Raw genomic sequence first — 15,208 nt, 5'->3', positions numbered from 1 at the left:
CCTTGTATTTCACTTTAACGAATCCTCAATCGGAAATCAAATTACAAAAGATATTCCGAAAAATCGTTTCGTGTCACTTCTTTTCCGCAGAAATGAAAGTACTGGGACATACCCGCATACAGTCCTGGGAAGCATGTGTTTCATTGATACGATCTATTAACCACTTACAACCCTCATCAGTGACACGTGCTGATGAAAAAAGGCTCCGTCCTACAGCAGAAATAAACTTGTAAATGATATGTAACATTTACGGTCAATACGTGTATAGTTTATATACCTGTTCCTATGTTTAATTATGTGTAATTTTTATATCTAGATCGGTGAATCTAAATGTCTGACAGTCTTTGTCTGGTCGTGAATTATAATTCAGAAGGTCGATTATCGTTATACTTTTAGTTTATATATGTATACTGTATAAAAATGATCTGGTTTAACCCCTGGTGTTCTCCTAGTTGTTTTTTAGTATTGTTTCAGTGTTTTAAACCACACCTGTAGACATGCACACGACGCTTTCTCTCTCCGATTCAGTATTTACATTTGGTTCCATTTTAATCCAAGGGGTATGTCTTGCACATATTTTCTTGTGAATCTCATCGGGTTGTATCGGTATAAAAGAACGGTTAAGGTGACAGCAAGTGTCTGGTTCCTCTCGGCCGATCTGTTCTCGGAAAGCCATAAACTTCCTATATCCCTCAGCCTCATACACGTACTTTATAGAAGGACATTATCTATAAATATTTTTTTTTCTAATTTCATTTTCAGTACGTGGACCGGTATTAGGGGTAGTACTACATAAATACACTGGACTGTCACATGAACAAGGGTAAAACTATGCGCTGCCCGTTCCATGATAGGGGCATAACAACAAATATGTGTGATGATTTCTACAACAAAAGTAGAACTTGGAACAGTGGTAGACTACGAAGCAAAATTTTGGAATATCTTATTCTATGTGAGATAAAAAAGTAAACCAAACCAGTCATTCATTTAATTATTTATATAATACGCAAAAACATGTACATTTTACAAAGTATATCATATCAAAAGTATCCAGCTCAGTCGTTTTTTCCCCTTTTTTCCCCTAATCCCACCTTGTAACAACTGCTGTGCTTTAACAGTTCAGCACATTTCTTTTATCATAAGCATTACAAGGAGAATACAGGAATCTCACAGTCTCCCTACCATACACCACCCATGTACTGACCTCACCAACCATCACAATTAAGATAAAGTATACAGGAATCTCACAGTCTCCCTACCATACACCACCCATGTACTGACCTCACCAACCATCACAATTAAGATAAAGTATACAGGAATCTCACAGTCTCCCTACCATACACCACCCATGTACTGACCTCACCAACCATCACAATTAAGATAAAGTATACAGGAATCTCACAGTCTCCCTACCATACACCACCCATGTACTACCAACCATCACAGGTAAGATACAGTATACATACACCACCCATGTACTGACCTCACCAACCATCACAATTAAGATAAAGTATACAGGAATCTCACAGTCTCCCTACCATACACCACCCATGTACTGACCCCACCAACCATCACAGGTAAGATACAGTATACAGGAATCTCTCAGTCTCCCCACCATACACCACCCATGTACTGACCCCACCAACCATCACAGGTAAGATACAGTATACAGGAATCTCACAGTCTCCCTACCATACACCACCCATGTACTGACCCCACCAACCATCACAATTAAGATAAAGTATACAGGAATCTCACAGTCTCCCTACCATACACCACCCATGTACTGACCTCACCAACCATCACAATTAAGATAAAGTATACAGGAATCTCACAGTCTCCCTACCATACACCACCCATGTACTGACCCCACCAACCATCACAGGTAAGATACAGTATACAGGAATCTCACAGTCTCCCTACCATACACCACCCATGTACTGACCTCACCAACCATCACAATTAAGATAAAGTATACAGGAATCTCACAGTCTCCCTACCATACACCACCCATGTACTGACCTCACCAACCATCACAATTAAGATAAAGTATACAGGAATCTCACAGTCTCCCTACCATACACCACCCATGTACTGACCCCACCAACCATCACAGGTAAGATACAGTATACAGGAATCTCACAGTCTCCCTACCATACACCACCCATGTACTGACCCCACCAACCATCACAGGTAAGATACAGTATACAGGAATCTCACAGTCTCCCCACCATACACCACCCATGTACTGACCTCACCAACCATCACAATTAAGATAAAGTATACAGGAATCTCACAGTCTCCCTACCATACACCACCCAAGTGCTGACCTCACCAAGCATCAAAGATAAAACACACTATAAAGAAATACTTGGTGTTTGTTATATTTACCATACTATGTGAACATGTTGTGTACTATTTTTCATAAGTTGTCTTCCCCACAGGTGTAAGTCTATCAAACACTACCTATACACTGATCTGATAAACAAGTCACACATCAGGATAAGACTTGACAATAGTATGATTTACATAAATGTAGAATATCTGATATGTCTATTTAAAAAGAGTGAAAAGTAGGTACTGAACACTCACATAACAAATTGTTTATGAACAGAATGAGAACATAATGATAAATGTTCAACATATGATGTTTTTTAATTTTAACCAAATAATATGTTTGTTGATAAAAACACACATCTCTAACACTTGTACATTTAAACATATTCCTCTAGAATTAATCACAAACAAACTCTAATAGAATTTGAATATCTTCAAATTCCTTCAACATCACAATCAACAATATCATCTGCACAGATCACCAAATGCTGAGTTCACGATTTCTGATCAGTGAAGGAAGTCCTTTGAGAATCCATGTTAAAAATTTAAAAACTTCCACAAATGTTCTTCCATACAAATTAATACCAAATATATTTATGAATAGCTTTCACACACAAGTTCTTTTTCAGTGATTCAATCTCACACATTCAATGTCTTTTTGGTTAATAATAGTCACTTAGGCATCACAAACTCTGTTGACTAGCATTGTAGGAGCCTGTTTGTCCAGTCCAAGCTTTCGGCCATTGACCACCAAAACCACAGGTGTATCTACTCTGATACTGGTGTAATCCAGCGTCTGAAGAATGACATTTATACATCATTACCATATTTATCCTGTACTCAGACCAGAGGGATAAAACATTGAATCATTATTGTTTGTTTATTATACAACAAGATATTGTCAGCAATATCAGTAAAATTGCACCATGTTGAGTGTTTGCTTTAATTACCAAGCATGCCATTGTTTTAGATTCCTACAACATCATTTATTAATGAAGAAAATTACAATTTGATATGTTGGTACACAAGAACCCCTGTTTTCTTGCATTAATCATTTGTTTTTGCTGCTTTTTCAGTTAGAGATACAAAAAATGTGAGTGCTTTAAAAAAAGTCATCATTTCATGTACTGCAGTTATTTTTTAATGAAAATATCCACACTTGTTCAAAAAACATTCGTCTATTTATGGAATCTACAATTTTCATCTAAAAAATGTCCAGAACATGTGTTAAATAAATCATAATGTAATTATTGTGTAATGGTAGGTTTTCTGATGACAATTAAAGGGATAAAACCCTTTTTAATATTATCAATATTTTGAACATATTTCAATAATATAGTTACTTACAAGGTCCTTGTGGTTGACTTTGACTTCCTGTAGGAAAGGTTCTGGTATGGCCACAGAATCCCACACCTTCACACCAGCTCCTTGTGCAATGTTATACACATTTACAGCTATACATATTCCTGCTTCATCTACCATACAAAATGTACTGAAAGTGAAAGTAGTCGCAATATGTTAAAATCATTTATATCAATACATGTCCTGACTTCATCTCGATACAAAATTTACAAAAAGTGAAAGTGTTATAGATATGGTTGCTTTATCAATCATTTATGACTCACCGAAAATGACAGCTCAGATCTTACCCATGTTGCTGTCATATCACTTCAGTGAAGACTTGTATTAAACCTTTTACTACTCTTAAACCTGCAGTCATTTCAATAAAGGAAGGTATATTACAACCCTAAAATTGAGTGAATAAAATCTAAGACTACTATAAAACACTTGTGATTGTTTTGGAGGTCCTCTCCTGATACAGCTATACTTACAAAGGCACGGGGTCCTCCCACGACACAGAACACACCACCCTGCCAAGCACCACTTTCTCATGGTTAACCTTACCAGGGACAAGCTCACTAAATGGACATTTGTTAAGAGTGATGACCTTGCCCTTCTGACTGGTATAACTTCCCCCACTGTATGGACCTAAATCTGCCTCTTTCAACTTCTCAATCATGGCTGACAATTTTTTACCTTTTAATTTTCCCTACAAGCAAAACAAAGATATCAAAATAAATATAATTAAGTAACCTCTCATATTTCAAAATTGAAATTATTTTTCCATACCATTTATTTACCATTATATAGACAAGTATCACAATAACTTTGTTTCACTATCTACAGTCTCTAGGTTCATCTCTTACTTTTGTTTGAGTTAGCTCTACAGTTTTTCGTAGGAAAGACATCCATCTGGTTAATCTCTTACTTTTGTTTAAGTTAGCTCTACAGTTTTTTGTATACTTTGTTGCACTATCTACAGTCTCTAGATTAATCGCTAACTTTTGTTTAAGTTAGCTCTACAGTTTTTTGTATACTCTGTTGCACTATCTACAGTCTCTAGATTAATCGCTAACTTTTGTTTGAGTTAGCTCTACAGTTTTTTGTATACTCTGTTGCACTATCTACAGTCTCTAGATTAATCGCTAACTTTTGTTTGAGTTAGCTCTACAGTTTTTTGTATACTTTGTTTCACTATCTACAGTCTCTAGATTAATCGCTAACTTTTGTTTAAGTTAGCTCTACAGTTTTTTGACTTTGACTTCCTGTAGGAAAGGTGTATACTTTGTTGCACTATCTACAGTCTCTAGATTAATCGCTAACTTTTGTTTGAGTTAGCTCTACAGTTTTTTGTATACTTTGTTTCACTATCTACAGTCTCTAAAGATTAATCGCTAACTTTTGTTTAAGTTAGCTCTACAGTTTTTTGTATACTTTGTTGCACTATCTACAGTCTCTAGATTAATCGCTAACTTTTGTTTAAGTTAGCTCTACAGTTTTTTGTATACTTTGTTGCACTATCTACAGTCTCTAGATTAATCGCTAACTTTTGTTTGAGTTAGCTCTACAGTTTTTTGTATACTTTGTTTCACTATCTACAGTCTCTAGATTAATCGCTAACTTTTGTTTAAGTTAGCTCTACAGTTTTTTGTATACTTTGTTGCACTATCTACAGTCTCTAGATTAATCGCTAACTTTTGTTTGAGTTAGCTCTACAGTTTTTTGTATACTTTGTTTCACTATCTACAGTCTCTAGATTAATCGCTAACTTTTGTTTAAGTTAGCTCTACAGTTTTTTGTATACTTTGTTGCACTATCTACAGTCTCTAGATTAATCGCTAACTTTTGTTTGAGTTAGCTCTACAGTTTTTTGTATACTTTGTTTCACTATCTACAGTCTCTATATTAATCGCTAACTTTTGTTTGAGTTAGCTCTACAATATTTTGTATACTTTGTTGCACTATCTACAGTCTCTAGATTAATCGCTTACTTTTGTTTGAGTTAGCTCTACAGTTTTTTGTATACTCTGTTGCACTATCTACAGTCTCTATATTAATCGCTTACTTTTGTTTGAGTTAGCTCTACAGTTTTTCGTAGGAAAGACATCAGCTCTTGCTCTTTTATTCCAGGTTCCTGCCATAAAGGATCCATCCATGCTGCAGAATCAAAGCCTTCCAATGCTGACTGATACTCTTCCTGGTATTTATATGCCTACAACATTGTACTCAGAAATATAAAACTGGCTTGTGCTGACAAACTCTGATGTATTTATCATAATCCCATGTCTGATGATAAGCCCATCCATATCTACTGATGCTTTGAGTCAGAGCATTTATATCAACCCTTGATTAATATGATTATGTTGGCCCCTTGATTCACAGGATTTTGTTGGCCCCCTGATTCACAAGATTATGTTGTCCCCTTGAATCACATAATTATGTTGGCCCCTTGATTCACAGGATTATGTTGGCCCCTTGATTCACAGATTGTGTTGGCCCCTTGATTCACATGATTATGTTGGCCCCTTTATTCACAAGATTCTGTTGGCCTCTTGATTCACATGATTATGTTGGCCCTTGATTCACATGATTATGTGGCCCCCTGATTCACATGATTATGTTGGCCCTTGATTCACATGATTATGTGGCCCCCTGATTCACATGATCATGTTGATACCTTGACTCACATGATTGTGTTGGCCCCTTGATTCACATGATTGTGTTGGCCCCTTGATTCACATGATTATGTTGGCCTCCTGATTCACATGATTATGTTGGCCCCTTGAGCCACATGATTATGTTGGCCCCTTTATTCACATGTCCCCTTGAGATTATGTCACATGATTATGCTGACCCCTTGATTCACATGATTATGTTGACCCCTTGAATCACATAATTATGTTGGCCCCTTTATTCACATGATTATGTTGGCCTCTTTATTCACATGATTATGTTGTCCCCTTGAGTCACATGATTATGTTGGCCCTTGATTCACATGATTATGTTGGCCTCTTGATGCGCATGATTATGTTGGCCAATTGAGCCACATGATTATGTTGGCCCCTTTATTCACATGATTATGTTGGCCCCTTGATTCACATGATTATGTTGGCCCCTTTATTCACATGATTATGTTGACCCCTTGATTCACATGATTATGTTGGCCCCTTGATTCACAGGATTATGTTGACCCCTTGATTCACATGATTATGTTGGCCCCTTTATTCACATGATTATGTTGGCCCCTGGAGTCACATGATTATGTGGCCTCCTGATTCACATGATTGTGTTGGCCCCTTGATTCACATGATTATGTTGGCCCCTTGATTCACAGGATTATGTTGACCCCTTGATTCACATGATTATGTTGACCCCTTGATTCACATGATTGTGTTGGCCCCCTGATTCGCATGATTATGTTGGCCCCTTGATTTACATGATTATGTGGCCTCCTGATTCACATGATTATGTTGGCCCCTGGAGTCACATGATTATGTTAGCCCCCTGATTCGCATGATTATGTTGGCCCCTTGAGTCACATGATTATGTTGGCCCCTTGATTCACATGATTATGTTGGCCCTTGATTCACAGGATTATGTTGGCCCCCTGATTCGCATGATTATGTTGGCCCCTTGAGTCACATGATTATGTTGGCCCCTTGATTCACATGATTATGTTGGCCCTTGATTCACAGGATTATGTTGGCCCCCTGATTCGCATGATTATGTTGGCCCCTTGAGTCACATGATTATGTTGGCCCCTTGATTCACATGATTATGTTGGCCCCTTGATTCGCATGATTATGTTGGCCCCTTGATTCACATGATTATGTTGGCCCCTTGATTCACATGATTATGTTGGCCCCTTGATTCACATGATTGTGTTGGCCCCTTGATTCACATGATTATGTGGCCTCCTGATTCACATGATTATGTGGCCTCCTGATTCACATGATTATGTGGCCTCCTGATTCACATGATTATGTGGCCTCCTGAGTCACATGATTATGTTGACCCCTTCATTCACATGATTATGTGGCTCCCTGATTCACATATTTTTGTTGGCCCCTTGATTTACTTTACACTGTATATTACAGGACTTACCATTGCTCTGTTGTAATGAAGATCAGCATTTGTTTTGGCTACAGGATCCTTCTCCTATTGTCAAACAAAATATTTTATCGCCACATTGTAATTGCAGTACTGCTAACCACAGAATGTTTTAAAATATAATCAGAATTAGATAAATATTCTGTTCAAACTGTTATTCTCAAAGGTTCTTTTTTACTCTTTAAAAATCAAATCAACACAAGTCTACACAAGAAACACTTGATCATTGGTGAAACTGAGTCCTGTTGCTTGTCTTCAGTAACCACTGAGACTTTGATTTCCTTTTTTGTTTTGTTTTCATGACTTGAGTTCTACAATTTTCTGTTACATCAAGTAACATCATTGTGAGCAATCTTAAAGTAATTTGTGTCAAAACTGAACAAAACATTTGTCTATGACTTTAAACTTTTGTTTTGTAGAAATCAGCATCAATGTAGATACTTACAGCTTGTTTGTAAGCTTTCATACATTGTGTCAGAGATTCTGGGTTCTGTACTCCGCTGGCAAAAAAGATGGACAAGTGGGCGTTGGCCAGAATCACTGAAATGTGTACACATGGTCTGTTACACTTCATTTATATGTATACAAACTGTACAGATGAACATTTTCATGGGGGATTAAATTTCAATGTCATTAAAGACCTAAAAACCTAAAATCAAGTACCAAGTAAAATTCTTCTACAGTTTCAGTAAATGTGTACAGATATAATGTGTTGTTTATCACTGAGGCAGTCATTGTGCTTGTCCAGTGAAAATTGTCTGAACTGGAACAACTGTGGAATATGAACCCTACTAATTTAAACACTGATACAGTAATCAGTATATATTACTGTCAACACAAACACATGTCAATTATTTCTATCTACTAAATATGCAAGGATTTTAATTCATAAAAGGTAGAAATCATAATTCAATAGTGATACTACTATTGCATAATTTGAAAACTTTCAAAAAGCAACACTAATAACAAACGCTTAATCAATCACCAAACTGTACTTATAATACCATCAGACTCCATCGTAAAACATGATGGCATTTTGTCTGACCTCTAAACTTTGGTACTCATTCTTTGTCAGAATTAAAATCTTACTCCAAGATATTCCATCATTGACGTCCAGTTGTACTGCCTCTTTAGCCTTGTCTAAACTCTCCTGAACCATCTTTAACCTCTGTGCCTGTGTGCCGGGCATCTGTCGCAGAACCATTGACAAGTTGCGCAGTGATACCTTGTTTTTTGACTAAACAAATTTCAAAACAGGTATTAATTAAACAAAAGATTAACTAAGTGAAAACTTGACAATACAAGGCAAAGACTGAGATATATTGTAACTGTAGAGATTGAGACACATTATAACTGTAGAAATTGAGACACATTATAACTGTAGAGACTGAGACACATTATAACTGTAGAGTAGAGACTGAGACACATTATAACTGTAGAGACTGAGACATATTGTAACTGTAGAGATTAAGACACTTTATAACTGTAGAGACTGAGACACATTATAACTGTTCAGAGTGAGACACATGATAACTGTAGAGGCTGAGACACATTATAAATGTAGAGACTGAGACACATTATAAACACATTATAACTGTAGAGACTGAGACACATTATAACTGTAGAGACTGAGACATACTGTAACTGTAGAGATTGAGACACATTATAACTGTTCAGAGTGAGACACATTATAACTGTAGAGGCTGAGACACATTATAAATGTAGAGACTGAGACACATTATAACTGTAGAGACATATTATAACTGTAGAGATTGAGACATATTGTAACTGTAACTGTTATACTGTTCAGAGTGAGACACATGATAACTGTAGAGGCTGAGACACATTATAAATGTAGAGACTGAGACACATTATAAACACATTATAACTGTAGAGACTGAGACACATTATAACTGTAGAGACTGAGACATATTGTAACTGTAGAGATTGAGACACATTATAACTGTTCAGAGTGAGACACATTATAACTGTAGAGGCTGAGACACATTATAAATGTAGAGACTGAGACACATTATAACTGTAGAGACTGAGACATATTATAACTGTAGAGATTGAGACATATTGTAACTGTAGATACTGAGACACATTATAACTGTAGAGACTGAGACACATTATAACTATAGAGACTGAGACACATTTTAACTGTAGAGACTGAGACACATCATAACTGTTCAGAGTGAGACACATGATAACTGTAGAGACTGAGACATATTGTAACTGTAGAGATTGAGACACATTATAAATGTAGAGATTGAGACACATTATAACATTTTGAGAAAAAAATAGTCAAATCTACATTAGCAAACACCATGAAGAAGCTACTATCAGTTTTTTTAAACAGACACAGGAATTTTACTCTTGTTTACAGGAAAGATTCTGAATAATGAGAGTGAAATTATGACAACAAACATCAGTACAGTGTATAGCAGACATAGTAGTTATTTGGGAAGAGCAACATTAGCATAGTGTGACTAGAATTTTACCAGTTATGTAAAGGTACTTAAATAAGAGTAAATTTCCTGGTATATCAACATTGTGATTCAGACTAAACCGGATGTCAGAGTTCCCAAGGATCAGATTAGGTTTACTATAGAATCGTGAATAAACCTTATGAAACAAGATTTACTAGTTTTTAATTTTGGGAACATTGGTGAAAACAAATAAAACTTCAGGATGAGTTTCATAAAATCTCATTATGATGAAATGAAAAGAAATTAAGATTTAAGTTCTTATAACACAACCAGTGGAAAATTTCAATGTCATGTTGCGATGACTATACAGTCACCTTCATCTGACAAATGACTAGTGTGAAGTGTACTACCACTGATGTATGTAGTGTACAAGATGGTAAGGAACCAATCAACTTTTTAAGCTGTGCTATATAGTCATATGTACATAAAGGTAAAAAATAGTGTAATAAAATCGTAAACAGATCATAGAACAGAAACTACACAAGATGGTAACACTGTACTGTAGTCAATGTGGCTATGGTTTGCTTATCTCTTGGTCACAGATGTAAGACATCTCATTACTACTTTACTTATGTGATAAATGTCCTTCAATATACATATCCCATCAAATTCTTTACAGGTCCTGAAAAAGAATGGCTAAAGATTAAACTATTGCTAAAGAAATCTGTTTCTTGGGATGAAAGTGCAATCACGTTCGTGAGAATCTACTGGTAAGTAGATCAAATATTTAAATAATGTACTGGATCAGTAGATTATCAACACTTGTCAGTACACACTCACATGGTTAAGGGCTCCAGAAAAACTGTTTATGGAGGAATTTATGTTGCCACTTTTCCAATAACATTCTCCAAGCTGGTTCCAAGCACCAACAAGTTTGGGATCCAATTTGACAGCCTTGGACAGAGCTTCCTCAGCATTTGGGTCATGTGAAGGTAGAACATTCAAAATTTTACCCTTCAGCATGAAATATACTGCCCTGTTGGATATTTCATCTAAATGATAATCAAACAAAAGATTAAAATGATTGTCATACACTGGCATGCAGTCTGAAATAAGGAATCAGCTCTGTTGTCATTTAATAATAAAAACCAATCTGTTGTCAGCTCTACTGATGAAATTCACTTTTTATTGAAATAAATTCATTAAAACATAAGTAAAATTGTATGTTAGAAAACTCTAAAATGTGAATAGAATTGAATTCTGTAAGTAATTAGCTACCATAAATCAATCAACATTTACATCATAAAATTGTCAATTTCACAAAAAACATCAACTCTTTTTACAAGAGGATATGTAGTTATCAGACTTTTTAACTGAAAGGATAGGTATAATAATAATTTGAACAGGTTTACAGTTTATTGAAGGTTGGAGATTTGGGTGAGGTTAAGGTCAAGAACATCATTAATATTTATGCAAATCTCTGTATCAATATATCTATATACTGGAAATATATTCTTCTAAGTTTAGATATTTGACCAACCGTTTAAACTTTCTAAATATTCTAAGGTTGATTGCATCTTCTTTTGGACATCATCATTTTTCTGATGTCCCTTCTCCTTGCCATTTATCTCCAGGTAGTGGTCCTTAAAATGGTACAGTTCTTCAACTGCTTCCTTCAACACAGAAAAATCAAACACCTCCTTAATGCACCTTTAAAGAATCATACGGGTTAATCATAAACTCAAAGGATGTATTTTCCTTTCGTCTGAAATTAATTTCTCCTTTACACAAGTAATCATATCAAGGAACTCATGTCAACTGAACATAATCATCAACTTGAAATATTTACTGCAGTATTGGTCCATATTTGTTTGTCCTTTAATCATGTAGACCTGGTGTGTTTATATCTGTGTCAATGTGTGTGAATGTCTTTGTGTGTGATCCTGTGATTGGTGTGTCGTGAGTATAACTCAGACTGACCAGTGACAGATGGACTGTATTACTTACCACAGACTTTACCCAGCACCCATTTCTACCCCCTAGGATTACCACCACCAGACACTCCAGACTAGAACTTGTAAGACATCTAGTAGTCAACATACAGAGTCCAACAAGGGGACATCGTCTACACAGACAATGAACTGCTCTGGGAGCCTGGTAAGTGTGTGAACAGTTGGGACATCGTCCACACAGACAATGAACTGCTCTGGGAGCCTGGTAAGTGTGTGAACAGTTGGGACATCGTCCACACAGACAATGAACTGCTCTGGGAGCCTGGTAAGTGTGTGAACAGTTGGGACATCGTCTACACAGACAATGAACTGCTCTGAGAGCCTGGTAAGTTTATGAACAGTTGTATGTATACTTTTGTTTTTGGTTGAGTTATAATCTGTTCTATATATATATATATGTGTGTGACCGATGTATATTGTAGGTTATTGTTACACATCCTTAAAACACCCAGAAGAATTCATGTCTGAGGCCTATCATGCACCAATGTTGGGTATGAATTTCTTCCTAAAAATAGTCAAAATTGTTCAAGCAGGAACTTTTGTGATATTCTATTAAAAGTTGCATTGATTTATGACAAGTAAATTCTTTTTCAGTGAAATATGTTTAATGAAGGTGTGCTGGCTACTTAGCAACTTGTTGTAACAGTCGACGCCATAGTAACTGTACTGTTACATAGGCTAGAGGTACTGCATCGATGTACAGTACTTGCCCATGTGCAAATAAATTTAATGTTTACAGCTGTATCATGTGTCACGACTATATGAATGTGTCGTGAGCCAAAAAAAATGAATAAGGCTAAGTTTTACATGCTAGTGTAACAAAGTGCAAATAATGATGTTTTATAATTTGTCTTGATTTTAAATTAAATTTAATGTTGCACCGCGTTTATTGTGCTGTTTGCGTGTGTATGTGCGCTGCGTATGGTCGCTAGGCTGTGTACCTGTATACGTGTATGTTCGTACCTGTCACTTGTCTAACCTGTTTACTTATTCTATGGTTCTATATATAGGTGTTACCTCGTTTTGGTATAGTGGTCAGTGTCTTTGTTAGCTTTTGGCGCGGTTTGAGAGAGACATTTGTAGAGGAACTGCGCGGACGTGTTACACACAGTTCGGTTCTTCCTAATTTTTACTATTCTGTGAAGTCTTCCTGAAGATCATATATATGGTATGTACAACATTTAGTTGTCATATAATCTAATAATATATTTGGTTATTTTGAATTATTATTTATTATTGTGAATTTTGGAAAAAGTATGTCTTAATTGGAATTAGCGATAAGGATTGAAATTATTGGTAAAGATTATAAAGTTATTAGAATCATATTAGTATTGGCCAAAACGTTCATATTGTCTGCAAATGTTGTTCATGCATGATCAGTATGTGTTGGTATGTATCTTTTACAGATAATCCATGTACGTAAATTAAGAAGTTTTTATACAGAAGTTCTTCTGTGAAACCCCCGACCCATAGTTGGGGTAGGTACATGTGTATTTTACTGATTGTAGTCAATTATGAATATGATATATATATATTATAGTAACAATATAGAAGCATTTTCTATTCTAAGATATATATTTATGATGATAAAAGTATTCATTGTAAAGATAGATTATTATTCTTGTTTTTTGTTTGAATAGTTTTAGCGTGATAACATATGAAATATGTATTCACTGAGCACTTCATGTACATTATGTAAGGATTAGTAATATCTGTGATATCTGCTTAATTCTTTGTGTATTGTCTTTGTAGGGTTTTTTTATCAAATGGAATAAAAATATGAAGCGTCGATCTGCGTCCTTCTTCTACACTCTATTTTACATTAGTTTGCGTATTGTGTGTAAAGTTGTGGTTTTCCCCGACCTGATAATTGTTCAAGAAGACAAGAAACCCGGTTAATGTTGCTAAGCACCATTACAACGGGGAGATATCCAACAAATAATCGAATAGTTGACATGACTCAACAGCGGTAAGTTAAATGTATCTGATGTACTAGTAGAAATATATACGATATCGCGAGATAGAACATTTTATTTCACTAGCCGGTCCGACGCGTGGTTTTGAGTGAACAACAGTGAACACAACACTGAACAATATGACAAACGTAATTTCTTAAAATATTTCACAAGACACTAATACCTGAAAAGCGTAAAATCACTTCCCTTTTCATTAAAACAACACAAAACCAACCTCTGCTTTTTGCTCAGCTGTCATTTTTGGTATCTTTTGTCAATTGCAGACTTTTGTTTTGATTTTGTCTTGACATGCAGTAACCAACTTAGTCACTTCTGCGCTCAAGACCGAGTTACTCGGATGCTTTACATCGATTTCTAATAAACACTACATGTAGCAATCAAACCCGGATAAAATATTTTAAAAGAGGGTATTGTGGGTGTGGTGCGCGTTTAGGTCATTAGACCGACAAAAAGAATGAATAGATAAATACGAATACTGAGTTGGTAACAAAATAGTATTTCGACCTCCAATCCACAAAATATGGGTAAAATAATAACAGAAGAAAGATTTGCACAAGGACCAATTGAAAAAGTAATGTCCTACCAAGTTGTCCAAGGAGAACAAGGTGAATGAACCAGAAGAAACCCGTCGGATATAAAAACTAATGGAGACTATAGTGGCAACATTTAAACTTACCCAGGCTTCATCAACTCGTTTTTTTTTCGAAACCAAGTTCGTAAGTTGAGGAAGCAGAAAAGAAATCAAAGTACTGAAAGTACTGAGAGGCTAAACGTATTGAAAAATGTTCACAAATAACCGCTAAGCTATATTACTTTCCCCATACTGCTACGGTTTGGAATGCAAAAATTATTAAAATAAGAGAACCAGAGGCTATTTTTCTTAATTTTAAGCAATCTTATATCTTCTTTAATTCTTATTTCAAATTTGACGACAATAATGTGAACAAATCAAAATAGGCAAAAATTAACAAAATACACACAACCATATATTTATCGCCAA

General features: G+C 35.6%; 1 protein-coding gene across 1 annotated transcript; it reads right to left on the bottom strand.

Annotated features, from left to right (window-relative positions):
* Positions 1-1,467: 1,467 nt before the first annotated feature.
* On the bottom strand, positions 1,468-14,499 carry LOC132556017 (tetratricopeptide repeat protein 5-like). The gene is made up of 10 exons (XM_060220409.1): positions 14,423-14,499; positions 11,761-11,893; positions 11,061-11,272; positions 8,878-9,025; positions 8,234-8,328; positions 7,783-7,836; positions 5,744-5,890; positions 4,170-4,387; positions 3,685-3,829; positions 1,468-3,133 (listed from the first exon to the last, which is right to left on the bottom strand). Exons 1-10 carry the CDS (start codon positions 14,444-14,446, stop codon positions 3,014-3,016), a joined length of 1,296 nt encoding a protein of 431 aa, XP_060076392.1. The 5' UTR covers positions 14,447-14,499; the 3' UTR covers positions 1,468-3,013.
* Positions 14,500-15,208: the final 709 nt, after the last annotated feature.

The sequence above is a fragment of the Ylistrum balloti genome, unplaced genomic scaffold (genome assembly GCF_031769215.1).
Source record: "Ylistrum balloti isolate Yb309-2 unplaced genomic scaffold, AGI_CSIRO_Ybal_v1 Utg370540, whole genome shotgun sequence".
NCBI classification, from domain to species: Eukaryota; Metazoa; Mollusca; class Bivalvia; order Pectinida; family Pectinidae; genus Ylistrum; species Ylistrum balloti.
Note: the sequence above shows the minus strand (reverse complement) of the source record. Positions and strands in the feature narration are given on the sequence as shown.